The sequence below is a fragment of the Tigriopus californicus genome, chromosome 9 (genome assembly GCF_007210705.1).
Source record: "Tigriopus californicus strain San Diego chromosome 9, Tcal_SD_v2.1, whole genome shotgun sequence".
Classification (NCBI taxonomy): Eukaryota; Metazoa; Arthropoda; class Copepoda; order Harpacticoida; family Harpacticidae; genus Tigriopus; species Tigriopus californicus.
Window position 1 is genome coordinate 14687338 of NC_081448.1, and position 27789 is coordinate 14715126.

Genomic DNA, 27789 nt, shown 5'->3' on the forward strand with positions numbered 1-27789 from the left:
TTTCCTAGCATAAAAAGTAAGGCCGGCCAAAACTTGCTGATTAATATGGTCTTTATGGACAGCAAATTTGCATTGAAAAATCAAACAAATTTCCACAAAAATTTGCGAGGGGGGGGGCTATTTTTGCCTTCCATATCAAGCAACACATAGATAAAAACGAATATTACATTATAATATCTTCAAGCACCACTGACTGAACCTGCTATCCCTAAGAAGCAGATTCTTGCCATGTCCATGCTGACTCCTGATTAGTAGACCTTTAAAAAAAGCATTTGCCATTTTGGCCGAACTCTTTTGTTAGTTGGGAAAGAATGAGAAAAAGTTGGAAAATATGCAAAAAGTTGAAGGAATACAAAAAAAGCAAGTGCGAAAAAGGCCAGGAAAAAATATTTAGAAATATTTGTCAGAATGAACAAAAAAAGGCCATAAATTGCCAGCACGTTGCTACTATGGCCAGAAAGTCATTGTTAGTCCTGTTTATTGCCTTTTCTGTTGCCAAATTCTAGGAAAACAATTGCATATACTGAGTGATCTATTGAGTCTCTTTATATTATTGACAAGAAATTAAATCTTCTTTATTGCAATGTTTGACATTAGGACACTTTTTAAGTGATTCCACTGCTATGGCACAGAATACAATTGATTCTATTCGAGAGTCTAGTGCTATTGTTTAGCTACTTTTGCTCACTCAACAATTAGATTTTTGTCCTTTTTGATCCACAACTGAATAAAATCCTTGCTCTCAGAAGTCATTTTTCCCTTTGTTACGTATCATCACAGGAAGAAAAGAAAAAAGGTCAAGAATATGAAAATGGACAAGAATATTTTTTGGGCCCCAAAATATGTAAAAAAAAAATTTATGTAAAAACATTTTTGGTCTAACTCTAGTCATCACTTCCGATGAACCAGCCATATCCCTGCCTGAGTCGACGATGCTTTGGATACCTCAGCACTTTAGAGTTGGACCAAAAATCAACTAATTCCAGTGTTTGGTTCCTTGAATTGACAAAATATAATAAGAATGTGCAAAATAGTACCCACAAGATTGAAAACGTCTGAATATTCATTTCTTGAGAAAATGGCAAAAAATATCTAAAGGAATATTTTATTGAAATTAAATGGTTTTTACCCGCTCTACTGATGGCAAGACCTGGAAAAAGAAAATTGCCTTTTTAGCCGAAATATTTTTTCAAGTTCAGAAAAATGCAAAAAGTGGAGAAATTGCGCACAAAAGGTTTGACTATGAAAAGATAAATTGTAATGATGTAAATAGAATTGCAACAATTGGAAAAATATTGCTTTTATCCCCTTTTAAGAACCCTTTCCTGCATTATCCATTGTAATTCATCGTTTTATTTACAAGACATAAGCATTTTTTTCTTACAGTCTTTGACATTGGAATACGTTTACAATTGATAAAAATGTTATGGTATACTATTGCTTGTCTTCTGGAGCCTAGTGTTATTGCTTAGAGCGCTTTTGTTCGCAAAATGATTTTGGGTTTTGGGTTGGACCATACATCAGGCAACTACAGCTCTTCTTTTGGTGACTTTTTAAAGCAGAGTACAGGGAGTTGAATTTAATATTCAAATTTGATCTATTCTTTAATTTCATTCACATTAAGACGAAGCCACTCTTCCAAAAAATAAGAAAAAAAACCAAAAGTGAAGTCTGAGGAGTAAATTCTTCATCTGATCATGCTGCACGGAAGTAAATAAAAAGGTCTCCAACAAGGAACAACAGGGCAAGAAGGAAGCAGATCAGGACCTAAATGATAAAACGGCTAAAAATGTTCTAAAACGAGGAAACGACTCAAACCCGTGGACATGAGAGTTGTTGTAGTTCAAAAACAGGTGAATTACCGTCAAATCCGATCAGCCCCATTGGTCACAACGTTCAAGTGACTACAGGGTGCGTAAGCAAAATTTACAAAATTTGCAACAATTTTGACTTCGGCCTGATTCTCAACATATGTGTAAAGAGTAGAGGATTATAATCTATTGTGAATTTACATAATACATGTCCGACTAGTCTTCAAAATGCCCGCCCTCTGCGGCCACCATGGCCTCGACCCTGGGCCTGAAGGCAGCGCACACCTTGCGGACGTACTTCTTGGACATGTTGGCCCACTCCTCGTTGACGACGGCCTTCAGGTCATCAACATTGCGGTAAGGTGTAGCACAGGCCTTGGCTTCCACCGCGCCCCAGATCCCATAGTCAAGAGGGGAGAAGTCCAGAGATGAGGGGGGCCACATTGTGTGGGGCCAGAAGTCATCCAGATTCTCTGATAGCCACTTCTGGGTGGCCTTGGACTTGTGGGCTGGGGCGGAGTCCTGCTGCCAAGCATAGGCTGTTCCAGCATAATTGGCATCAATCTAAGGCTTGACGACCTTCTCCATCACCTCCAGGTACTCCATTGTGTTGATCTTGAGGCCCTTTGGAAACCAGTGGGGGGCATCCTCTTCCCATCTGATGCCACAACCCCCAACATCATAGCTCCAGCTGGGTGCTTCATCCGGTTGATGGGTGGGACATCCTCAACACCATAGGTTAGGTACCTGTCATTTCTGGCATTTCGAGCCTGGTCCACAGTCCATATCTTCTTGTCAGAGAAGACTTGGACAGTGGAGCCATGGTGCTTCATCCAGATATGAGGAGCTTGCCCTTGGAGAGCCTGTTCTCCTCATTGGCTGCTGTAAGGAGCTGACGGTGACAGCGGACAGAGGACCTCAGGCCAAGGTCTCTCACGGCATTCCTGATAGTCCCCTTGCTGACATTGGAGATCTTGGCCAGGGTGCGCATGGATGTGGTCGGATTCTCCTTGATGTTGGAGGCCACGGAAGTGAGGAAGTCCTTGGTTCTTTTGAGGTTGTGGCCACCACTTCCGGGCTTTCTCTGGATGCTTCCTTTTTTTGTCACAGCAGGCCAGGGTGTTGTACACCGCCTTCAAGTGGAGTTGGCAATTTCCGCGATGTCCTTTTTCGCCACACCGGCGTGGGCCAAATCCACAATCCTTTGCCTTTTTGCCTCCATTGTTTTGAATATTGCATTTTTCATAAAAACATTTTTACGAAGTCGGAAAGATTACTTTGAGCCACCAAACCTATTTAGCCATGTAGCCACGAAAATCGCTCCTAACCCCGGTAGCCGTTCACAAAGTCAATTGTAAATTTTGCTTACGCACACTGTAGGTTGTACAAAAGAATTGAGTGTAACGTCTTTCCATTGTACAACTAGTATCATCATACGTAACATTCTAAGTATCGGTTTTTATTTCCATTATCGTTTATTGTAATGAATGGCATAGTTTTCAAGTATTGATGTCTAAAGTTTGAAAGTGAGCTCAAGTTCTTTCGTCTTGATTCATTTCGCTTTTTCGCTGCAGCGGAACAATTTTGAGAGGATGCCAATTCCATCCAAAGCGAGATCATAGATGGTAATGAAAGAAGCACCAATAAAAACGCCCATAGAGCCCCCAATTTCTGCGATAAGACTGTTTACGTTATAGATAAGATATTGCTTCTTCTTGATGATGGCACTCTGCTTGTATGAAATAAATACTCCAACTTGAGATGGAAGATTGAATGGAGGCAGGGTTTGATAGGACACCTCGGCTTTGAACGACTGATACTTGCAAGGCTTTAAACATTTAGTTCTCTCATAAGTCTGAAAATAAACATCGTCATTATGAAGAGCAACCTGGTACCGGGACTGAGATCTTATTTACCTTGTGTGATGTCCAATCTCTGTATTGATCTTGAATGAACATTAAGCGAGAGAAATCATCTGCCGTTGCACAATCCCTCTCTGGAATCAGAGACCGCCTCGGGCTCCAAGGCAACTTGCAACTGGCGTTCTTGCTCAAGTAGCTTTCCAAGCAAAGACCAAGATCGTAATTGGGATCTGACTCACAGGGAGACTTTTGGACATTCAGATTTTCATTCTCCGTCAATTCAATTGTCACAACAGCAAGTTGTCCATCTGCCAGTCTTAAATTCGCCGAAGGCTGAGATAAATAGTGCTCATCATACGAAGGCCGAAGCTGTCCTTGGTTGTGCAATACGACCATTAAAGAATCGTTGGATAGGAAATCCTTCTTGAAAAAAATGACAGGGCTGGCAATGTAGCTCGTGCCAACGGTAACATTAGGACTGAAGTAGAAGTAGGTCCCGTATACAATGTCGACGGGACCTTTCTTAAGCACCGTTGATTGATTCAAAGGGATAGGATTGATTCCCGAGGTCCAAACTTCTTGAAATATGTCGTCCTTTTCGAAGCTAAGAGCAAGAACATTTATGTTATCACAAAACTTTGTCCGAAACTATTTTAGCTAGATTGACAGGAAATTGTCTGGTCTATAAATTTTTCAAAAACCCCAACATTGCATCAAATTGTAGACTTTCAGAACAAATTCCGGGATAGCTATCCTTTCTATGGCACCTGTTTCACTATTAAAAGCAGATCCAGTTTCTTCAGCCTTTTTGCGATCAACGGTCAATGTTCATCTTTGAACTTGAACATGGGCAAACCGACCTTTCCGACCGGCCTTACTCTAGAGCACGCCAGCTTTTGAGTAACGGTCGACCCTATATTGAGAACATTGTAATCTGCTAGATTACTAGGCGTCGTTACTGATGGGGACCAAATTAATAATCACGGGAGGTTGCAACTAAGGCTGCCAATGTACATTGCCAATGGCATATGACATCACTGGTGTAATGACGTAAACCCGTTAGTTAGCCTCAAAAAGTAACCCTGATTTTTCTTCCGTCAAACAATCAAACGGACTTTCCGAGTCCGATTTTGGTACTTCAGTTGCGTGACAACACGCTGGAAGAGATTACGCAAGGCGAGGGAATGAGGGAAGGAGATGAGACAGGGGTCGGATATTGCTTTAAATTTTAATGGTTTCATTGCTGTGGCATGCTTGTTAGAGATATCTCGGAAATTATAAAAGGTATTTCACGCAATTATCAATCCACAACACCTTGGTGTTTTGTCCTGCAAGCGCCGAATTAAGTAACCTCCAGATCTCCAAACTTCCATGAGGAAAGAGGCAAAAAGATATCCATCTGAAAGTGAGTACGAATCTCAAGGATGCTACGCACACCTATAGGAGCTCTAGGCATAGCTACACGTAGAATCTTTGGTAAAACATCAGTGAAACAACTTCCGGTGACTTGTGGATGAATATTCAAGTTCTCCCCTACCTCTCTCTGTCAAAGGTTTTACCATTGTGTAGAAACAATGAATACTATTACAAAGTTACTTACTAGAGATTTCAAAGCAAAGCAAAGAGTGGTATCGTACATGTCAAAGGCTAATTTCGTCCCTTATGCGGTCTCGTGTATGTCAGACACACGTCTTGATGTCTTTTTAGATCGATCAGTATTACCTGTAATCTTTGTAACAACGATGAAAATCTACTTCTCCAGGACAAATAGCACTGACATTCAATTGTTCTTGCTGATTTTGTAGATCGTATTTTTTCCCAGTTTTCTCGGCGAATACCTGGATTTTTCTGCTCGTAGTAGTCACTATTGCGATAGGTGGTAAGAGCAATGAGTCTGAGGTCTCGATGGTAACAGTATCCATAACTGTTTCTTCCAAATATTTGCTAACGCCAGCTTCCAATTGCACGAGCAAAGCTATGATCATGCAGACAATGAAAAGTAGCCTAAGGTACTTGAAAACATCGTAGCCGGCCATGATGTGGTCTCCTTGTCTTCCTATGATGGTCGACTTCCAACCAGCAATCCCAAGAACCCTGCAATGGGCTGAATCAATTGGTTAAGTACTTTATTTCTCGAGAGTGTAACTCAGTTACTAAAATATGTAGAGTCAATGATACAAAGGAACGCTTCGTCCGTCAAGTACTCAAGGGCGAAAGGCGTTCATGTAATGTATGTGTTTGTTGTTGGCATCTCATTTAATGAGCTGACATGGCCATGGAAACATTGCCACTCTGTAAATAGCACGGGACTTGAAAGTCTGCGCTCACAATGTTCTTCACCGCCGTGTAAGTGGCACAACACCCGCCAATGATCCCAATGATGATTAATAGCCAGCAATAGACACGCTCCCACATGGGCAGAGACCTAGAGGGATTGTATTAGCACGCATGTAAAGACGCTAGTTATTATAGTATAAATGAGGCCGAGGCACATTGCCACGCTCGCTATTCACCTTTGGGTGCAGTCCTTGTACCGATGGGACGAGTCCACAAGCCTCATGTAGAAATAGGGCGGGAATACAAATGTGAGCAATGTCACTGTGCTCCCACCTACCAGATCCAAGATACTGCCAAAACTTGGGACGGTTTCCGCAATAAAAAGTAGAATTACCACACTGGCAGTGCGGAACAAGCACCGTTTCAGATTGAATTCTGGAATAAAGCAAGGGTTATGAGTTGGCACAACTTTTGGCCTGGTTTGGCTCGAGGAAATTCAAAAAGGTGTTAGAAACCCATATGGGACAAAATAGTGTCTATAACTCATGCATGCTTGTGTAACAGTGGATTTGGAAGTCTCTACTTCAATCCGTATTTTGGCTTATCTAAGGTCTTTTCAAAGTCAACAATCTTTACCTCAAAGATTCATGCCTCAAGGGGTTCAAAGCTTTTAATACAATGCAATGTTACACATGATTTATGATTAAGTTGGACGAGTGGCCGACGTTCGAGGCATCAATCCACTAGAGTTTGAATAGAGCCCTGGGATCGAACCCATGACCCCGCTCAAGGTGCGGTCACGTGCTACCCAACTGCGCCATTACCAACTGTCTTTATTATCATGTCTATTAACTGTCATTGAATTATATGCAGCGATGGCAAGTTGGACTTCAAAGAATTATCTGCCATTTTCTGCCGCGTGGTGGTAGAAGGTGGCAAAACAAGGAAGAAAAGGAAAGGAAAGAGCATCAAATAGCTGCAAGTCGAACAAACAGGCTGCCGGTGGTTAAAACAACTGACCCATTATTCTCAATAACAAACGCATAAAAGTTACACTATTTATCCTTTTATACTGAGATGGCGAACATGACTAACATGAATAATGGAGAATCCCTAAATAGAAATAAAGAAATCAAATCAATTAATCTAAGGGAATTGCACTTAATTCTATAAATATCAATGTCGTACCCTATGCTTATCTGTTCACTGAATTACTTAATCACTTAGTTAACTAAAATATTTCGATCTTCAAATGTATTCCAATACAACTAAACTTACTTTTGATTGGTAATTCCATCACAATCCTTTTCCGATTTTCAGCCAATTTAAAAGTCATTTATTTTCATGACAGGTCTGTGAGCAACATTGGCAACCGACAAAGAAGATCAAGTTAGGAGGAGGGAGTTGTGCAAACAAATCTATAAAGGCGTATATAAATGTTTCCTTGTAAAATATACCTTGGGACTTTTGAAACCTTTTACAAACCTGTTGAATTAATTGGAGCCCAAATGGGAGAAGGATATTTAGCATGAGAATGAGCAATCGACTTATGCAGACTTAGTTAGCATCGTGATCTTGCTGTGGACTTGAACGTCCGATATATATCCAACAGCACGTTTGATGAGCTTGAAATACCTTCAACTGGATGTGCTCATCAATTCTTTTTTATTTTAAAAAGATTTTAAAAAAGATTTAAAAAAAAAAAATCTTTTTTATGAGCTTGGGGGACTGCCCCTAAATCCTCCTTGGACGAAAGCTGCTGATTAGCTTTACTTCCATTATCTACATTCAAGCGGCGTTTTTAACGGCCTCGACTCAAATTTCATTAAGTGTGGTTCTATGCATTTTACCCCATAAACAAGAGAAGTCTTTGCCAGACTGGAAAATAGTTCATAAATACAACAGTTAAGCAGTATCAATCAATTGCCAATTTCAGGCACCCTTAGTGAGCTAGTAATGTGCTAATTAATCTCTTTAAACGAAATGCACACTCAATTACCGTTCGATTAGTATTGGAGCTTATGGATTGTCCTAGGGTATTATTGGCAAGTACATAACCCGGTAGATTTCCAACGATTACCTGTGGGAATGCCCAACATATATTCGAAGAATTGGGCTGGCGGGTTTGTGATGATGGGGAAGGCTGCCACGAGATGAAGGAGAAGCATGATCTCCACAATGAGTCTGACGGGACCATCACTAATACTGAGGACAATGTTTGGCTGAGCCAAATGGCCAAATGAGAAGTATCCTCCGGCGGCCATGGGAAAGTAGATAAGAAACAAGACTAGAAAGACAACCGTTGCATATCAAAATGAAATCTCGTTTAACCCTTTGTTAAGACTACTCACTTCCGCAAGCGATTGTGGCGGCTTTATTAAACTGCTCTCGATGTTTCATGTCCGCTTGAATAGTGGGGAATGTGGAGGCTCCAGCGAAAGCGAACATGATCGAGCCGAAAGCTTTGAAAGTCCCTTCGAGCGTGGGTGCCGGATAAACCACTTCCTCCAATTCTTGAGAGTCCAAGGCCGATCGAATTATAATCAGCAAACAAGCAGCCAAGGTGGTAACCAGGGCTCCAACCGCAATGGGCCTAAGCACGAAAAAGTTTCAATTGATGTAACAGATTTCAGTTTTAAGTGAAGGGTGTTACCAAAAGTCCTTGGGTGTGCCCAACCAGGTCATTGGAGTCAAACCAGCAGCCACAATCAACATCCATAGACACAGACTCAAGTGGATATCGAGCCACGTGGAAAGAAGTGATCCCAAGAGTTGGGCAATCAGGACAATGAATACGCAACCTCCGCCATAAAGAGTGATGGTAATGCATATCAACGACACCAAACTGGAACATAACTTAGGGTGATTTGGTGCCGCTCTTAAGTCACCTTAGTTGGTATGATGGTCCATAAGGGAGACGGTGAAAAAGATTCATTTCATTACTATGTGTACGGCTTACTTATTCCAGTTTGTGGTCTTTTCCTCAAATTCGTACGTCACTTGAGAGAGTGAATGTGCAAGTCAATAAAGAAGATTGTTTATATCAATGGCAAAACAAGTTAATCGATCCTTGAGTTGTTTATCTGTCCTTGATGCTGCCTACTTTGGGAAAATCTAGCATCCTTAGAATGGGCTTTCATTGCCCACTTCTTCTCAACTATGTACTACTGTATGTAGCGTACAACAACAGAACTGTATAGTATTCCATTCCAAGAAATTGACTCGAACAAAAACAAATTACCGTCCCCAACGACCCACAGCTCGCTCGCCAATCGTGGGATATGGATCTCGAATGATCCCTTTGAATTCGGGATATCGCTCCTCCAGAATAACCCAACATTGTCCCAACCGGGTTCCACTATAGCAGGCATTAACGGTAAATAAGACGATCAAGAGTAATCCCATCCAACCTGGAAGTAATAAAGCACTGTTTTTTAACGAAGAATCTATCGTGGTCATAGTTATTGAATTGATCGAACCTGTTCCAATCATGGCGGCAGGCAAGGCCAAAACTCCCGATCCAGCCATCTCACCGGCCAAAACGATGGAGGCCACTCCAATGCCAAGTCCGTTTTTGGCCACATTCTCGATCACAAACTTCTCAGGTGGAAGGCCACCGGCACTTACGGCTAAAAAGGTCAAAGGAGGTTGTCAAGATTACCAAAGGTCGCAAGAAGATCAGGCAATGGAGACCTTCGTATTTGCCCCAGAATCGAGCTCGACTACGCGACAAATAGCTCATGATCTGGACTAGGGAGAAATGATTTTTCCGGGTTTGTTGAGACTTTCAAGTGCGAAGCTAACACTTGTTTCTTCGTCGTCCTTCTGGCTGTGAAGACCACGACGTGATATAGGGGAGAAAGTGTCAAATGGAAATGTGTCTGGATAAATTGACTAATGTTTTTTATAGCAACTTCTGTTAAAAGATCTTCTTCAGGACCAAGTTGATAGTAGCAAGAAACCTTAGAAGAAATTGTAAGTTGGACACCTGTGTAATATTGACGTTAGATTGTGTAAGTTATGATCTATAGGAGTCAGAAATGTTGAGCGTGGGCCATTGAAATCTACCGCCACTTTGAAGCTTCATAACTTACGGCTGGTTCGTCAAAGGTGAAAATGCTAATCTCATGGAAGTAATTTATGCTCCTTGTGAGTTTAGATACCAAAATTGCGGCTCCAGCTCAATTCTTCTCCACAGATTCATGGAAATAAGTGCCTAGCCTTAATTCAAAGCCACACTTAAAACGAACGCAGTATGGCTCACTCCGAACTGATCACAACAAAGGGATGTGCAGGAAACTTGGTTTTAATCGCTCTTGGGACTTCATAAGTATATTTGACCATCCACCTGTGATTCTAATTGCTCAAGACTTAATATTGCCAGAATTTTTTTGTTCGAAATAGAACCCAATCCTGTTAGGTTGAATTGGGTTCCTGTGCTTGTTCAACAATTTCGACAAGTTCTTTAGAAGGACCTTTGTCCTGAAATGTTTTTACTATGATTCTGCAGAGGATGATTGAGCTAGAGCCGCCATTAACGACATCTAAACTCACGAGGAGTTTAGTTTTCTTCCCTAAAATTACCCTTTTCACCTTTGACAAACCAGTCACGAGTTATGGAGCTTCAAAGTGTTGCAGGTATAAATGGCCCATGCTGAGGTGACAATTGGAACTGCTCAAATTTTTGTTCGGAAAGCGAGCCAAGATATCGGGCAATCCCTTTGCAATTTTCAAATCAAAATCAAATTCGGTCTTAAAGAATAAAGAAAGCCGTTTAGAATGTCGGACAATGGTTCGAGGCCATAAGGCCAACTTTGTATAGGGTTGGCCATAGACCCTATGGGTTGTAGGGTTGTACTAACTTAGTGTTGCATGTTATATAAGAATTTAGAAGGCTTAACTTATGAAAATAGTTCGAACTTTCTTCAGCACTGCGGTCAAAAGACAATTTTATTAACGCATTTATTCAAACATATTGTTTGATTTTAAAGGACAACTATTCAAGACTACCCAAAACACTATAAAGATAGGGGATAACTCTTATTAACAGAGTAAAGCGTTCTTGAACGAAGGATATATTGTAGGTAGGCAATAGTTCTCAAACTTTTGAGCATCTCAGTTATCAATTACCTTTTCGTTGAAATCCAATTACAAAATATAAAATATTCCATAAAATTAACAATAACATTGAAAGCAAAACCTCAGTATGTGAAACACTAAAGTACAGAAAAAGGTCTTTGTATATCGTTATCCTGTTTAAACCCTTCGATCGAATTACTTTCTTGAGATGTTTCAACGATTGCCTTACCCGAAATCGGAGTATACGAGACGTTACTCAACCGTCTTGGCGACATCTCAGAAGGGAAATGAAGTGATAAATGTGACATTTTCAAAGTGCGAACAAACGCCGCCCCGCCGCCTCCTGCCCAGCGGGTTGCCCGCCTGCCTCAAAGCCGGACGTTGCCCCCGTCCCTCCACCCACAAACTCGTTCTGCGTGATCCGCTCAAAATGACATAAACACAACCAAGATTTCTCTCTATCCTTGTTGTGATTATTGGTAAGGATCTGATGGCCAGGCCTTCATTCTAGAGCAGATGATGGTCAATCAGTACATCACATACACAAACACTTCTTATTGGGATTCTTCGCATAATTGATCAAGGATTCACGTTAAAGTGACGCACAGCACAGTACCAACATGAGAGTTGAGATTTCACGGAAGAAAGATCAAATCAAAGGACCTTAGGATAGATGCTTGAACCTTGAGATCAGAGCTTGAAATGTTGTGTCCTTTGTGCTTCCGACAAAGTCATTGATGATTCAATTGTGTGCGAGTACAAAAAGGATTTCTTTTCCGTTGCTTTCCGCTGCTTTTCCGTTGCTTTCTAAATCCGAAATTGTGTCGCACACGATTGTACCTAGTGATAACGAAAAATAGGACTTCATCTCAAACAAAGCAATGCCCTCGATCAGACAAAGGTGTGTGTATTAGATCTTAAATGTATAGAGGTGTGGCTCCCATCGATATGCTCGGTCACCTGAATGCCCTATACCTGTTATTGTAAGGGAAAATTCCCTGATGAAACTCATTCGAATTAAAAGCGTTGATACAAATGCTTTTTTGATGACCCCGACGTGATAGGAGTTTTTACGCGTTCCAAGAACTCTAACACGCCATCATGCTCGACGTCAAAACCGACGTCGATTATTCTGCTGTGAAAAATTGAAAAGAAAAACGAGGCAAAGAAATAAAATTGGTGAAAGATGAATGCAAGAAAGCAAAAGTAGGTAAAAGTAAGACATTATCAGAAACCCACATCAACCATTCGGTTATTGGGCACAGGTAAAGGTAGACCGGAGAAAAGTTTTGAACATCCGAAGGCTCTGACATTGGCGGGTTTCCCTCGGTAAATCATTCCACCAAGGCATAACTTGCACAAAGAATGTGTGTTGTCGGCAAAATCGATATGGTTTGGCCTATATTTTAAGCACTTATTGGTGAACTCAATTTCTACTATGGCTGGCCATGACTAGGCCATTTTCATTTCGACTAAGCATGTCGACTCTGCCTGTCAGTCCTTAACATATAGTAGGAGTTGACACTTAAATAAATTAAGATCATTGAGATTCTGGATGAAGCCTATGCTGAACATTGCACAAATCTTTAGAGGCTGGCTGATCGGATAGAACGAATAGGGGTTGTGTAGAAACTTTTCATAGGCGTTCTTCCCTCTCATAGTCAGTTCAACGGCTATATCACTCTAAACTTTGGACGCGCAACGTCAATATGTCAAGATACCTGGGCTAAATGAAAATAGTTTGATCATGGTCAGTCGTAGCAAAAAAATTAATCTACTAATAGCTGCTCAAAATAGACAATGCAATAGTTCTGTTTGTGCAATAAATGTGCATTCTAATTTTGACAGCACCTCGTATGAAGTAAACCTATGCATCGCATCGATATCCGACAGTGTCTCCCAAAACAAATTTTCGCAACCCCACACACAAAGAGAGGATTGAATCTCTAATCCAATAGAAGATATTTTCTTTTTCACAAAAAAATCATCAGATTTTAAGAGGGGCTGCAATAATCGTAAATTCTATGCTCAAATATGAGTTGGTCATGTGATCATCAATTGTTATGATTGTATTTCTCCGATGCTTCCACTTTGCAAACAATGCCCAAACCCTCACTTGTCCTTCAATTTCTAAATGAGTCACTGAAACGAGTAAATGCTCATCTTTCGAACTTTGACGGAGGCCGAAAGAAATCTCTTCCAATTAACAGCTGATCTCGATCTCGTTCAAAACATCTGTGTTACCAAATCCGACAAACGCCCTCCAATCCGTCCAAAATGGCCTCGTGTTTGAAGCAACTCCTCAATTTCGTGTTCTGGGGCGTGATCTGGTGCTGATCTCTGGGAGTTGGCCTGCCTTTGTTTCCCATTTACGTGCTTTCTTAGCGTCTTGGCCACGTGTATCCCGGCCTTTTCGGATTTCGCCGAGTTGTGCATGCGGGGCATCACTTTCCCGGCCACTGTGCCCGCAATATGGTCAAGATGAGGGACTATGACAACGTTTGAGAGCAATGGATGCGGATCGTTTTATTTCAAGTCTTCTGTTTTATTGTTATTTCATGATGACTACATAATGAATAAATATGATGGCGTTTGAACGTTTCATGGGAAATATTTCGAACTTGATTTGAGAACTCATTTTACTGGTTCGATTGTGAGTTCGAGTCGAGGATCAATCTTAAAATACACAATTGAACCTTCTTGTATGTTTGAGTTCCAAGCACTCGATTAGTCCAGTTATAATATCTATATAGGACTGAGGCAGAGGATAGGAATCATTGTTTTCTACGCAATTTGACTTATCAATTTGTTCCAACAAATGAATAAGTCCGAATTTCACCAAATTGTGCAAAACTGCTCGGATCCCTTGGCTTTCGTCCAATGTTGAGCTTTCGAAGGGACTGACGGGAATCGATCGGGGGTGTGGGTAAACGAGTTGGAAAGGCAAAAAAGTACAAGGGTTATTGGTAGGTTCTATCTACTATAGGGCTCTGAACCAGTTGTAGCGCAATATATATTATATATATATATATATTTAATATTTTACTATCTGCGATCATTAGATGAAAGCACCGCAAGAAAGATAATGTTTCGAAGAATTCCAGATTGATATTCTCTGATGAAAAAATCAATAAACTGGCTAGTAGGGGTAAATTAGTAAAAAAAGTACGAACCAACTAAAATTTCATAGAAAAATTAGCATCTTGTTATGGTTTTGTACGTCAGTCTATTACAAACACATCAAAGTAAATTTACCCACAAAGGGTCATTTGACCCATTTAAAGAAGTCACATCGGGCTTGGGGGTCATCAGCTTTGCCTCACCGCGTCGCAACACCAGAACTGTCGACCGGCATTTGGGCCTTTCTTTTGACGGTGCGGAGAATGGCCTTTTCATTGTGTCCTTTTACATTGTGGGGCGGTGGGGGGGCCTTAAATAAGGCTTTCCACGCCAAAGCCAGGAACTTGTGCGTTGCTCCACCCATTCTTGAACTTGAACCACGGGTTCAGGCGTGCTGGACGGGTGGGTTTCTAATACGATTTTGGTTTCTTTTGACAGTTTTTTGAAAGAAGGAATGTAGTGTCTTTTGAGTGGGCTTCTCGACTTTCACCTTTTTGGCGGCACAGCGGCTCATCCACTCCTATTGACCGTTTGAGCGGACCTGTAGGAACTGTGAAAGTTTCTGTTGCTGTCCAGCAATTCTGGAAAGTTCTTTGGTGCAGGATTTCGGAAGTTTGGGTGATGGCACCACGTTCACATTCAATTCACATTTCACTGGGCAGTGATCACTGCCTTCGATTTCTGGATGGATATCACACTGTCCCAAATGTGGGATTAAACCCCGATCGGCCAGTATGTAATCGATTCTTGTGCCATAATTGGTGGATCGACAGTTCATTTTGGTATTCCAACACGTGAAAGCGTTCGCTCGCTCCGGGTGAAAGTGTCGAAATGTGTCGACGAATTGATGGGGTTCCAGTTGAACATTAAGGCACGCCAAGGTTGCTCTTCGTCCTCGGAGACCTGAACAGGGGTGTTACGAGTCTTAGGATTAGGTGGGAAGAGTAAATGATCCAACCATTGACGACCTGGATGCATTTCGAATTCCTACAAATGAAAGGCGCCATGAAAACAAGGAGGAAAGTTCAGTGCCAGAGAGGTCTTTTTTCGAAGGAGCTCGTTCGTCTCCCTGGTTCCTCTTCAAACAAATGTAGTTTAATAGTTAAGCTTTTTGAAGTCACACGTAGGCTTCTGGAGTTCCTCTTTAAACAAATATCTTTTCTTATCTTTCAGGTTAAAGACTCGGCATGACCAAAAATTTCAGATATATTGTTGCAAAAAATGCCATTGGCATATCTTTTCTTTCGTGACTCTTGCCTGAAAGACCTTAAGGCCAAATGAGTTTTGACCCGCTTACCTCGTAGGGATCGCAAATGATCTAGACTTCGGTGGGACGTATTCACATCGCCCACAATGAGGACGTGATGACCTTGCCGTAAATGATGATGAGCCGGAGCTCGACTAGTTTATAGAAGTTGTACTTAAAAGCCAACCTATCGGCTCTTTCAGGATCAGCTCGGGGACAATATAAATTGAAAAGTGCCAATGTCCGATCATCCTGCGAAATGTATACACTCAACACGATTATTTGTTCATCAACAACGCTTGAATGCTTTGCTAATTCCTTTCACTTCAATTCATGTTATACGCCTCTCTCTACCTTTCTGGTGTTCAAGAAATTGTTCCCGATAACAATAATAGTTACATGTAATTGATGAACGGTGACCACGGCTCGGCCTTCAGCCTCCAAATCCTTGAGTTCAGCGATGAGAATTCGGTTGCGAGATCCGGAAGGTCGCTGAAGGGTAAGTGAGGCCTTCTTGGGCGTCAATGGGCGTGACGTGGGTCCGACAGAAGGTGGCCACGCCCGAATAGCCTGTGCGTTTGCGCGAAGAAGGCGAAATAGGAAGACCAGCCCTGAACCAAAGCCAAGGGCTCTTCCAACATGTCACCTATTCAAGAATGACAGGCATGGGTAAATCGTAACAAAGTCAACAAAAGGACAGTGAGCACAGAGTGCTTACGGGTGATTTTGGTCTCTTGAAAGCAACGATGTCAGCCGACAAGTCGTCTACATGACTGCGAGATCCCCCTGAGTGACCGCAACCCGTTGACGTTCCACGTTAAGATTTTCATGCTGAATTCGGTGTTTCTTGTCCCAGAACTTGAGTTTCTCAAGGGAGGCATGTCTCTGTGGATTTTTGTCAACAAACCGCTCAGGCAGGGCTGCTAATAAGAGGTTTTTTTTGTAATAAGTGTGTAATGGCACGCCAATTCCGGTCGCTGCAGGAGCATTGATGGGAACCATGCATTTGTACTTAGGCTGAAATATCCCATTTTGCGTGTAGAAAATGGAAAATCAGAATTCAAAACGAGAGAAATGTGAAAGTCAGCCCGAGTATAAAGTGTTTGGTTACTTATCGTTATTTGATTAAAAAAAAAAAGCCAATGAGGTTGCGATGGAGTCCGCAACCGTTGACGACTATTAGATAGGACTGGTTCCATCAAGCTCTTTGACAAAGAAGAGACTAATGCATCATTCGCGAGTGCTGGTAAATCTGAAATGGACCAAAAAAGTAGCAGCCCTGAATTTGGTAGTGTTTATTCTGTGTGAGGACGATCAATGATTGGTTAGAACTAGTCCACCAATAAGAAACTCGGTTACATCGTTGTAAGGTGACCGCTCATATCTTGGAAGGAATCAGAGCAAACCCAGTTTAAGCCACATTCTTCATATTATGAAGAAAATAGATTAATACTATCTAGTTTTTATTTTCGATTGTTTCTTCTCCTCACATTCTATGATTTCCTGATTTTTTGGCCCTATTTTATCCAGCGCTAAATTTAAAGAAGCGCATTTGATATCACCCTGATTTTGAAGTCGTGTCATGCTTCTCCCTTTTCCAGCACTTCTTTGCCGAGTCTAAGACGTGGAAGACACTCACCGATCAGTCTCTTCTGCCGTGCGTTCCAATCCTGGGCATCCCATTTCACCATGAAGTCCTTCCTCACCGTCTGGGTTTCTCTCGCTCTGCTAGTGCTGACCACCGGGTAACACCATTACGATTCATAAGCCCGGTCCAACCGGAAATTCATGGGGTGAAAATCGGCTGAGAGCTGGACTTGACGGAAAACTCATTCATCACGCGTTTAATTTAACTTGACCCCCTCCCCCTCGCCAACACAATTCCGTCTGAACCGAGACGGGTGTGGTCCTGCCCTGGCTGGGTGGAGGGCGCTTGACTGTGACCCGTTAGTCAATGACCAAGTCCATCTTGATAGGACACTTTTTTATTCTATAGGATAGGGGTTGAGTTGGTTTGAACCGAATTATCCATTAGCCATTCTGGTTGAGATTCGCCCGCAGGTGTCTAATCATTCATGGGTGTGTCTTTACAGCCGAATCTTGCGCCAATCCCAAGGGACAAGCCACCTCTTACACTCCGGCCGCACGCCGAGGTCTTGGACCATATCGCCTACATCCGCCGAATTCACTCCTCACTGCTCCACACGGTGCTAACAATGTGAACTTGTTCGCCGATATCAGGCGCGTGTATGCCCGTGTCCGCAGTCAGGACGGGTCCAATACCAAGTGAGCTGAACCGAGAGCCTCAAAGCGGCCAAGAAAGGCGATCGACCATTCGTCTGTACGACGAGGAAGGCTTTGCCGCCGTCAGCGCATCCTGAGAACCGGGACGAGGATCCGTAGCGTCAAGCCCTTGGTCCAGATCGAGATCAACTACCGGGGCGCCTACACGGACCCTGGATGAAGTCTGAGCATTTGGCCTCGCTCATGATTTTTTTAGTCTTCTATCTGGCCTTATTCGTCAAGAACGGCTTACGGCCTAAAGTTCGGACCCCGTGGCTGCCACCCAGGGTCCCACGGACCGGCGTCCCAGCCGGATCTATAAACTGTGTCCACGGCTTGGCCTGGGTCACGCCCCGGAGCGATGAAGGAATCACCTGGAGGATGACAGTGATCATTTGTGCCGTGGCCGGAAAAGCCCATGTGGGCTGGCCCTTTTTAGTTTATTGGTTCCACCCGGAATTTCCAACTACCTTCTCGGCTTGCACAATTAACTCTTTCACTCTTTAGCTTTTCTATTCTTCTATGAGTCGGCAATACATCATTTGCCGTTTTCTTAAAACCTTTCATCTATTACTGATCTTGCGTAGTGGAACTTGCGTGACCAAAGACCCATGCTCACCCAAGGGTGAACTTTATAGTTTGAGAACACCGAAAATAGGGTTGGTTTTCGGGACTGACCCGTGAATCACGGGTTGGTATACAACGTGCGGCCCATCTCGACAATTTAAGGGGACGGTAAATCCGCCGTCCGCTTCATACACGCCTGAGCATGAGGTCGTTCGTCCGTACCCACCCGGTGGTCACGGCCGTCATGAAAATTCCATCAATTGGAATCCACCCGAAGTTCGGGTCATCAATTCAGCGCGCCGCTTTAGCCATATTGGTATGGGGGTTCGTTGACTTCTGTTATGGCGACTGAACTGACCTTCAATGGCTGAGACTTGATCACAACTTCCTTTGAAAGGGCTTTTGCGAAGAAGGGCTTCAATTGAGACGTCAAAATGAGAGGGTCGACTGATGTTAATAGGCATACTGAAGCATCTCCTGTAAAGGCACTTCGTCGAGATTGTAAGTCCAACTATTTCTTGGCTCAAATCCAAAGTTGGCCATGCTCGTTCTAATTGATTTGGTGCGGAAAGTGAACTTATTGTTGGTGGTTTCTTTATAGACCAAGACAGGAAGCTATTGGGAAGCGGCATTCTTAGGTCTGGGAATCGACAAGCAAGCCCTATCTGACCTCGGCGGCCTCCATCGCCTCGAATTGTTGTAAACCCCAGGGGCCGGTGTATGGTTTGAGCTGCAATTATTGATCAAAATGTCAAATGGTCGCATGGTGCTTGGACATGGTCCAGAATGTCTTGATCGAATTCGAAATCTTCCAGATTCAGATTGGCATTTGAGACGGTCTTTCCCACATGGAGTAATCTCGGAGATTCTTGATATCGCTTTAAAGCATCCACGGGATCGAGTAGTGGCAGTCACTTGACAACATCAGTAAAGCCGCAAGACAGTTTCGAAACCGATTTTGATCCGACCCCGGTTTCGCTAGCTTTGCGACCAATTAATCTACTTGAGTCGTAAGGTATGGTCATTGAGAGCATGCAATCTGAGCAAAGTCGATTCTAAATCGAAGTGACAGACGGCACATGTAGCATTTCGACTTGCTAAGAGAAAATCCTAATGTGTTGAAGGTCGATCTCTTTGCTCTTCGACCATCGCGTAACAATCGGCATTCTTTTTTTGATCCCGTGGAAGCTGGGATTCATCGAGGAGATCGGGGCCTGTTTGCACGCCAGCGAATGTTACCCGAACAATCCAGGATGGTTGTTGCTTAAGTTGGCAGATCTTCCATCACAGTCGGTATTGAGGCATCAATTTGAGACGTTTTTGGGCCTCTTGGAGATCGGTTTCACGAGCTTGTAATGAAGGTTTCATTAAATGGAACATGGATGTCGCCATAGAATACTTTTTCAGACGCTCTTTGATCTCGATATCGTGACGAGGTCGTATCCACCAAACTGCTTTGATTGAATCTCATTGATGGCCTCGTGCAGGATTTTGATTATCGGAATGATTTGCGACGCTTCCAAGTTTCGGCAATCCAAAATCAGCAATTTATTGGATGATGATATCGATAGTTTGTCCATGGAGGTTAGATTAAAACAGCACAATGCTAGGACTGTCCTCCTCACGATGAAATTGAAAATCTTTCACAATCACTTTTATGATCACCGTTTAACGATTGGCACCACCTTACGTAGGGTCTGCTCAATAAGACGAAGCAAGTCCATGCTCTATGGTTGTTGCATGACTTTCTGGCCTTGAGCTTGAGGTCTTTGCGGGAAGGGGAATAGCAACCCAACCAACAATGATATATTAACCAGGTGTGGCAAGCTTTCACAAGAATAAGGACTAATACACTTCACGTATCTTATGAATAATATATATTGAAATGCCACAGAAAACGCATAATAAACACATATAAATATATGAATTTCTCCTTTGCCCTGGGCTCTTACTTTGAAATTTAAAGCTAATACTGATCACTAAGTTGTTTGAGAACATTATTCAATACAGTTCAAATTGGTGTAATGTGACAACTGATCGAATGGACAATGATTCAGAATGAAAGTTATTTAGCTCTAGTTACTTCTTGGCATATTGTTTTCAAAACTACCCATAAGTGCGCCAGTATTTATTTAGGCCCGGACATTTAATGACTCGCAGAATAAACGATGAAATTGGAACATTAAATCCTGCCATTGTATTTGTTCGAGCTGTCCTTGCCATCTTTCATTTTTTATGTCAGTGAGTCCGCATCTAGTCATCTTCCAACTGTGATTTTCCTGTCCATTCTAGTCAATATCGAGAGTACTTATGCAATCAAATTTCATTCATTTTATTCATTTGTGATGCTGACATGACGAAAGTGCAAGAAAATGCAATTAAAACTGTCTTCGGGTAGTAATTGTAGTCATGTAATTTTTTATGTGGCCTAGAGTTCCAAAAAAGCATAAAACAAAAATGTCCTTAGTATTTTAGACCTAGAAAAAATGCCAAATTGTGTTAGGATATTGCTCTGGGTACCGTTACTGGAACGAATATTCCCTGTCATTGACATGAAGAATGAAGCAGGACGGTTGTTATTGATTGCAAACATCTTACTTTAAGTCTCTGGTTTGTAGTCAGTTTAGTTTCCGATGTTATGTGTAGAGTTGATAGTTCTTTAGTTTGATTGTATTGGTCACTGAGAGGTCATCATCTTTGTTTATATCTTTAAATTGTATTTTTGTTAGATCAGTTTAGTGAGTTTGTATCTGTGCTTTGTGTTGTTTCCTTGTTTACATATTCTTGGATTCCTTGCTTTTTCTGTCCTCACTTGTTACTTTCCTCTCGTAGATTTCTATTTTAGTTTGATTGCTTCGTTATCTGTGTTTCCGGCAAGATTGGTAGGCCTTTTGTTTTTCTTTTTTTTTCTTGCTTTGATTGGTGCTATGATAGTTTCTCTGCATTCATGAGGAAGCTACGTCGAAAGTCAAAGGCTACTAACAATGTTTGGACTTGGTCTTACAAGGAGGACCTTGCGTTTGTAATAGTTCCTTTATTATGAGTTTTTAGCTGTTTGGGTCAAGAACACCGGGTGGTGCTGAAGAACAGGCTCACCCAGTAGTTGAGAAGTCGACTGATTGCCAATGTGAGTTGAAGTAGTTCTCTTTGAAACTAGGCACGAAAAGACAGTTGCGGAAACCAGTCTGTTGTTTACCGGATAGCAGCTTTGTCCTGAAGAAGAAAAGAGGCTGCCCAGTTTTTTGACGTGAATTAAAAATTACAATTAGCATAAGTTGAGGTCAAAGTCGCTAATTATACCAGATTGAAAAACAACCAATGTCCAGTTGGCAATTTACATTCTTAATTCTCCACACTCATTCCGCTTGCCTTACTGGACAAAAGCTCAGCCTTTTTCCAACAATGCAAATAGAACCTCATTACTTTAGCACGCAAAAAAGTAAAATTAAAACATTTTGCATTTACCTAGGTCTCTTCACTCTGAAAGAATTTAAACAAAAGCACCAAAAGGACCAAATTGATCTTTAACGCTCGATTGTCTAATGGTTTACAGGTATTTATTGGGTTCAAGGTTAGGAGACAACCGCAAGGCTGTGTTAGATTTCAAATGATATTGAAGAGTCAATGAAATATATTGAACCTTTGATGTAACCATGTGCTTTAAAGAGCTTTGAATATGCTCAAAATTTCAGGAATGGTAGTGTGGAAGGTGTTGTGTTGTGAGTGGTATGTTCTGTTGAGTTGAGTGGTATCTTGTTATATAATTAGTGAGGCTTATTTGCTTTTTACCAGGGCAATGTATCCTTACGCCGATGATACTAAAGATGTGTGATAGTTTTGTCATGTGTAGCTTCGAAATTGTTAGAAATATCTAAGTAGAGCGATGATTGCTCATCGAGGTCTGAGATATATATTTATAATAAACTATCGTAGTGCATATTACGTTAATTTAGTTGGCCCTCAGAACGATAGATAGAGTGAGTGTATCCGAGTCATTAAAAGTTATTATGTATTTTATTCCTCATGAGTCCTTATTGCAGACTTATCGGTCTATCATGACCTTATTCAAGAGAGCACAAATTCTAGTGTGGGTAAGCTGGCCTAGATATGATGTGCTCGTAACCATGGCTTGGCTAGAGAGGGACTTTATTGAATTTCAGAGGAATTTCAACAAGTTTTCATATTTCAGATCTTCTCATCACTAGACTTTGCTGAAGATTTTGATATGAGATTTGTAGAGAGTATGTCGATCACCATGATTTATCGTTATTTGAGCTGTAGTGGCGCACTCACCGGATACTAATTATCGGTGATCGTGCACCCATTACGAGATTTATGGAAAGAAGGTGAGATTACTTGCGGATGGGATCAATGCAATAAACACTAAGAGGAATTAGCAACGGGCTAAGCCAATATTATCCTTCTTCAAGGTGGACAATATGCACCCCTAGATGGAAATCGGAACTCGTAGTCTAATTGTCCCACAAAGAGTAAAACCCTGATGGTTTCTTCGCTCAACCAGTAGTTTTATCTTTGGGTCACATATAGCTAGTCCTTTTCCTTGACGAATGTTGAGGAGCGAAGGGTGTGTGGCGTTTAATTCCTATCGTGGATACTTTCCTAGTTTCTGAATCAAATAAAATTTGAAAATTTATTTGATCCTTCACACGTGAGATAATCAGAGAAGAGGGAAATGGCCCCTGATACAAGATAACACAGCATCAAATACGCAGAAACAGAGAAGACCTGTGAGCAATCTCATCAGAAACTATCAGAAACACCATCCGGCCTTAGAGCCGAGAGTTCTCAACAACCCATGAATGGCCCTCACCATCTTGACTGTGGCTACAACTCATTTAATCGTCACTGGCAGCTCGCCAATCTCAACAGGAATCAGATCTTTAGAGTAAATGGGCTGTTTCTCCTACAATTTTTGTGGACTGAAACCTCAAAGATGTAGCCATAACCTCTAGAATTGTCTTAGGCCTCAATCAACCCCAAGGCTAACAGGGTGTTTCATCATTCTCTTAGAGTTTGCATCAGAGAAAAAAATGGTTCCAAAATTATGTATTCTTGACAATCGTTGATTAGGGATATGTACAAAGTGTCAAAAGTTGATGGCACAACATGCCATCCCTCCCCAACACTCAGTTCCCAGCCATCGGCGGCGGAAGTCGTCATTACTAGTCACACGAATGATCAGTACAAAATGTTCTTGACCTCAGGGGGAAATCCACCAATGTTTGACATTTGGAGCTGGACATTTCATGAGTGCCGTCCAAGTACTGGATAAAGTGGCTACTTAAAGTCTTTGGACTCGGTAGCGCTCGAACAAGGCTCATCGTCACTGTTGATCCCTCGAGAAGTCCTATTGAACAGTTGATTGATTCTCCTCCGAAGCGCAGTCCACTCATTGACCTCTTCATTGGCGATGGGAAGTTGTCGGTGCGACCTCGGGGCCTTCCAATGGAGCCGTTGTTCCTTTCTTCTTGAAAGCATCTCTGGGCGTTTTGCCAGTTTGAAAGACTTACTTCTCTCTGACAAAGCGTCTTTGACCGCCCCACTAATCCCACGTAAATCCTTGAGAGCCTCAAAGAGGTAGAAGTAATGGCTTGGCCTGATCTGATGCACGAGCTTCTATGCCCCTCGACCTGGCCAATTGAAGCCAGGCCCTGGATAGAATGGGCCTTTCCGCAATTGCCAACATGGCCGTGCTATGGCAAAATAACCCGTGGCTGATGCAAATCCTGTTCGACACCTTGGACCAGGCTCTCAGCAGGCGTAAACTTCTCAACTGGGCCGCCAGATGGTCGATTCTGCTGGACCTTGTTCCTCACCCAAAGGGTCGTTCTCCTCCATCTTGTAGTCATCTTTGTTTACGGTATCGCCCTGCGACCGAGATCAATCGCAAGACCGAGGCCGAGGACAAGGCGAAAGTGGAAGAGTGGCCCGCGGCAGGTTTGGTTGGATTGGAGGAATTCATGAAGATCATCGTGCGTCTCAGGACTGGATGCTGCGCCACGCGATTGATAAAGCGCTCCAGAGCGAATCGTCGCCCGAGCCTATGACGAATCTTTTTGAATTCGGATCGACTGGTGGACCGTTCCGCCGCGACTAAATCTGTCCCGGTTGGCAGACTACCGTGCCTCCGGCAAGCCCGTTATGACTAGCTATTTTACCTTGGTGGTACCCCAGGATGCTTTTCGGTGCGGGCGGAAATGATGCGACCCCGGGGAGATCTTTCTGCTCAGTTTCTCATCACCCCCAGAAGTCGCTGAATCCTTCTGACTACGCTCACTTCAGCCCCATTACATCCTGGCAGTTGTGTGGGTGACCACCCTATAAAGCCATAAGGCTTGACATGCCCTCCCACCTTATGAGGCTCGTGGACCGTGTTTCCATGACGACATCCTCGTCCTCAGGGTCGAATTCATCCGGCGATGAATAGGTATCATCGGTTCCATCTATGTGGAGCCAAGTGCAGTGGCCCAGACTGGCGTCCGCGCACTATGAGCGTCTGGGCTCGAGGAAGCGGCAGGCCGGTACTTCGACTCATGGGTGCCTGGCGGGGATGGGGCCAAGTCTGGTGGCCTCGGGCGACCCCTCTCTTTGGATGGATACGATTTCTCCGCTCCCTCATTACGAGTATAAAAATCAAGGGAACCCGCTAGAAAATTCGGTTGAATCCGCCGATGAACTTTAGTGGGTAGCTCTCTAGGATCTATTTCTCGTTTGAGCGATCCTACTTGATTGAGTTGATGGAGCCACCAAGTTGGATCCATGTGTGGCCGATGCCCAGCTTGTCTGAATGGTCGCATGGCAAATGCCCGTTATCTTGACCTCCTTCACATGTGTCCGGCAATTGGGCAAACGTAGAACGGAGATGTCCTGCTCCGACTCTTCGCTTGAGTCCTGACATTTCGGGATTTCCGACAATGAATGAGGCTAGATTTTTTTACCCCGCAGCCTGGATCAAGTGCGCTGGCCAACTCTCCAATTGCACCTAGCTCTCGATCCGCTCCTTAAGCTTCATCATGGCCCAAAAGACCAGAAACCGAAGCCCCCCCGAGCTTTCCCCCTCTCCTTCTCCTGGCCAGAACAAGGGACCAAGGAAGGCCAGGGAACATTACGGTTCACATGGTCGTCCTGCCACTTCACTCAGCTCCTACCTTCCCCCTCCCTTCTCGGCCTCCCCGGCTCCTTGGCTCATGGTGCTTGGTGGTGTGGCTTGCTCATACTACAGATTCATATTTGTGCCTTCAAAACCATGGCCGAGCTCACGAACTTAATAATCAGGCATCTTGCATCGGAGCCGAGCTGCTAGTTTGGACGAAAGATTTCAGGTACTAATCTAAGTTTTAATGCACATAGAACAGACACAGCTTTGCATGTATGGGGCGTGGTGGTCGAGGGCTCAGGGCTGGGGCCCATCCCGATTTGCCGCCCAGGTTCAATAAACCTGTCTTTCTCAGCTGGCTGAAGGGGAACCCAAAGTTGATGATATCTTTATCAGAAGAATTGGAGCGGTTAGATAGATTGATTGGGTGCCCTCAGGGTAGAACTTGGCCTATGCTGGGACGGGCCTGACACTAGCCTACCCATGCAAATTGCCCCCATGTGATGTGGGACGCCGGGTGGATCGGTCAATCTGAGGAAATTCGCCCTCGCACCCCCCTGAGGACTCGACTGTCCCTTCATAGTGTTGGGTTACGGCGCAATGCCGACTTAAAGAGCATTAAATCCGCCATACATCACGCTGTCCAAGGTATCATCGGATGTGAGATGCCAGCCTCATCCCCAGCCATCAATTCCGCGCCGTAGCCGGCCTAGCGATTGATCGGGAATCGCCTCGGCCAAGACGGCCGGTATGAACGCGAAATTGCCAGCGAGCTCCGACAGAACCCGATCAGCGTCATAACCCCAAGTCCAGGTCGTCCCCACCGCCTCCACCGCAGTAATCGGGCCGCCCCGACTCACCGATGCATATAATTCATCGTCGATGGGAGGCCTACTCGCACCAATGAGAGGCTCAAAAGGTCAGAACGTGAGGAATATATCAGACGGCGGAGAGATCTTTCCATGTAACCGATATGGTATGCATGGAAAAGCAATGTGAATAGAATTTGATGACCCTAAAGCTGGCAGGTTGACATGTGAGAGCTTTTATATGTATCATAAGTTTTGATTCTGTTGGCACTTATTAAGCCTACTTCTCGACCTTTGGTCTGGTCCGTTTCAAATGGCAAGGCTAAGATCTTTGAACCGTGGTCACCGCTTGTAAGAGCTGTAGACCCTGAGGTATCCAGATTTCATGAATGCATAAAAAAAATGTTTTTGCCTTAAAAGCTGACAGAACCGTATGTCGATTGTTAGAGAAGACCAAATCTAACCAGCAGATGGCGCAAACATGCTTTGGCGGACAAATCATGTCAAATCGTACATGAACCTACAACCACGATTCGGTGTGCAATCATAAAGTGGCCATATTAAAAGAGACTCTAACATCCCTTACGACGTACCGTATATTGAAAGATCATAGCCAGGCTGTAGCTGACTAAAAGTCCAATGCCAAAATAAGAAGCCCACGTGGCATAACACATTATATGTAATTTAATCTGCTTTAGGAATTTAAAACCACCTTTTACAGATCACGGCTTTTTCATAGCATTTGTTGTTTTGAAATACACCGAGGGTTTAGAAATACAGAACACCAACGTCTGGTGGTGGTAAATCGGATGCTTATGAATCTCACTCTAGATGAATGCTCTCACATGAGCAAAAATGGAAAGAACTTATTTGATTTTTTCTTCACTTGATGCCAATTAGTCATCATTTACTTTTCGAATCGACTTAACCTAGCTAGACGTTATACAGCCAAGATAAAGACCTTTTGATGGTCTCATAACTATTCTGGTTCGTCACAAAAAGGGTCAAAATTGGCCAAAACATTTCAACTACAGGTAGTTTGTATATAGAGGATATTAATTCTATTAACAAGAGTTCTTTACAATTCAACCGATTCAATCATTGGGTGTGGTTTGATGTAAGATTCTTCTCATAATAGTCGTTTGTAACGCATCTAGTTCTTTAATGCGGAAGTAGGTGATCTCTAACATCCATTATTAGAGGTAGTTTCATTGCAGTTATTCATATCAATGAGGGACCGGATCCTTTTGACGGACGACTTTGATTCCGCTTGGTTCCTTACCCGCCAACCTCTTGGTGTCGAGTACCGAGTGCGGTCAGAACAAGATAATTGTGCTTATGAGTCCATCCATTAATTAGGTCCGATTTATTCGTGGTCGATTTTAGATGATCCCAATGCGTCTTGAAACGTGAGGATTGGTCCACAAGCGCTATGACCGATTTGAGGCTTGGTTCCACGAGACGGCGGTGAGAGGCGCAAGCCCAAACCCATCGGTCATTCCCATGAACCCCCCTACATAAGGGTTTTGTCAGTTCCTGCAATGGTTTTTGCATAATGATTCTTATTGCCCACAACGCATAGATCGGTTGATCCGAGTCTGGATCGAACCTGAATTTC

At 43.0% G+C, this 27789-nt stretch overlaps 2 protein-coding genes and 1 pseudogene across 2 annotated transcripts; all 3 read right to left on the reverse strand.

The window, feature by feature from the left end:
* Nucleotides 1–3288: 3288 nt before the first annotated feature.
* Nucleotides 3289–4831, reverse strand: LOC131887370 (acid-sensing ion channel 1C-like). Its single transcript, XM_059235960.1, has 2 exons — nt 3728–4831; nt 3289–3666 (listed from the first exon to the last, which is right to left on the reverse strand). The coding sequence occupies exons 1-2, from the start codon at nt 4067–4069 to the stop codon at nt 3364–3366; spliced, it is 645 nt and encodes a 214-aa protein (XP_059091943.1). The 5' UTR covers nt 4070–4831; the 3' UTR covers nt 3289–3363.
* A 951-nt stretch (nt 4832–5782) lies between these two features.
* LOC131887365 (uncharacterized) lies at nt 5783–11417 on the reverse strand. The gene is made up of 8 exons (XM_059235956.1): nt 11259–11417; nt 9430–9579; nt 9192–9360; nt 8604–8795; nt 8302–8543; nt 8031–8237; nt 6187–6385; nt 5783–6098 (listed from the first exon to the last, which is right to left on the reverse strand). The coding sequence occupies exons 1-8, from the start codon at nt 11335–11337 to the stop codon at nt 5930–5932; spliced, it is 1407 nt and encodes a 468-aa protein (XP_059091939.1). The 5' UTR covers nt 11338–11417; the 3' UTR covers nt 5783–5929.
* Nucleotides 11418–14294: 2877 nt separating this feature from the next.
* On the reverse strand, nt 14295–16225 carry LOC131886781 (DNA-(apurinic or apyrimidinic site) endonuclease 2-like; annotated as a pseudogene).
* Nucleotides 16226–27789: the final 11564 nt, after the last annotated feature.

Excerpts from the sequence above, each read along its gene's own strand:
- LOC131887370 (XM_059235960.1), bottom strand. The coding sequence starts at position 4,069 with ATGGTCGTATTGCACAACCAAGGACAGCTTCGGCCTTCGTATGATGAG. Across the intron at positions 3,667-3,727 it reads GAGATTGGACATCACACAAG|ACTTATGAGAGAACTAAATG; the intron begins GTAAATAAGATC and ends GTTTATTTTCAG.
- LOC131887365 (XM_059235956.1), bottom strand. The coding sequence starts at position 11,337 with ATGTCACATTTATCACTTCATTTCCCTTCTGAGATGTCGCCAAGACGG. Across the intron at positions 8,796-9,191 it reads GCTGTGGGTCGTTGGGGACG|TTTGGTGTCGTTGATATGCA; the intron begins GTAATTTGTTTT and ends GTTATGTTCCAG. Across the intron at positions 6,386-8,030 it reads TATGTTGGGCATTCCCACAG|AATTCAATCTGAAACGGTGC; the intron begins GTAATCGTTGGA and ends GCTTTATTCCAG.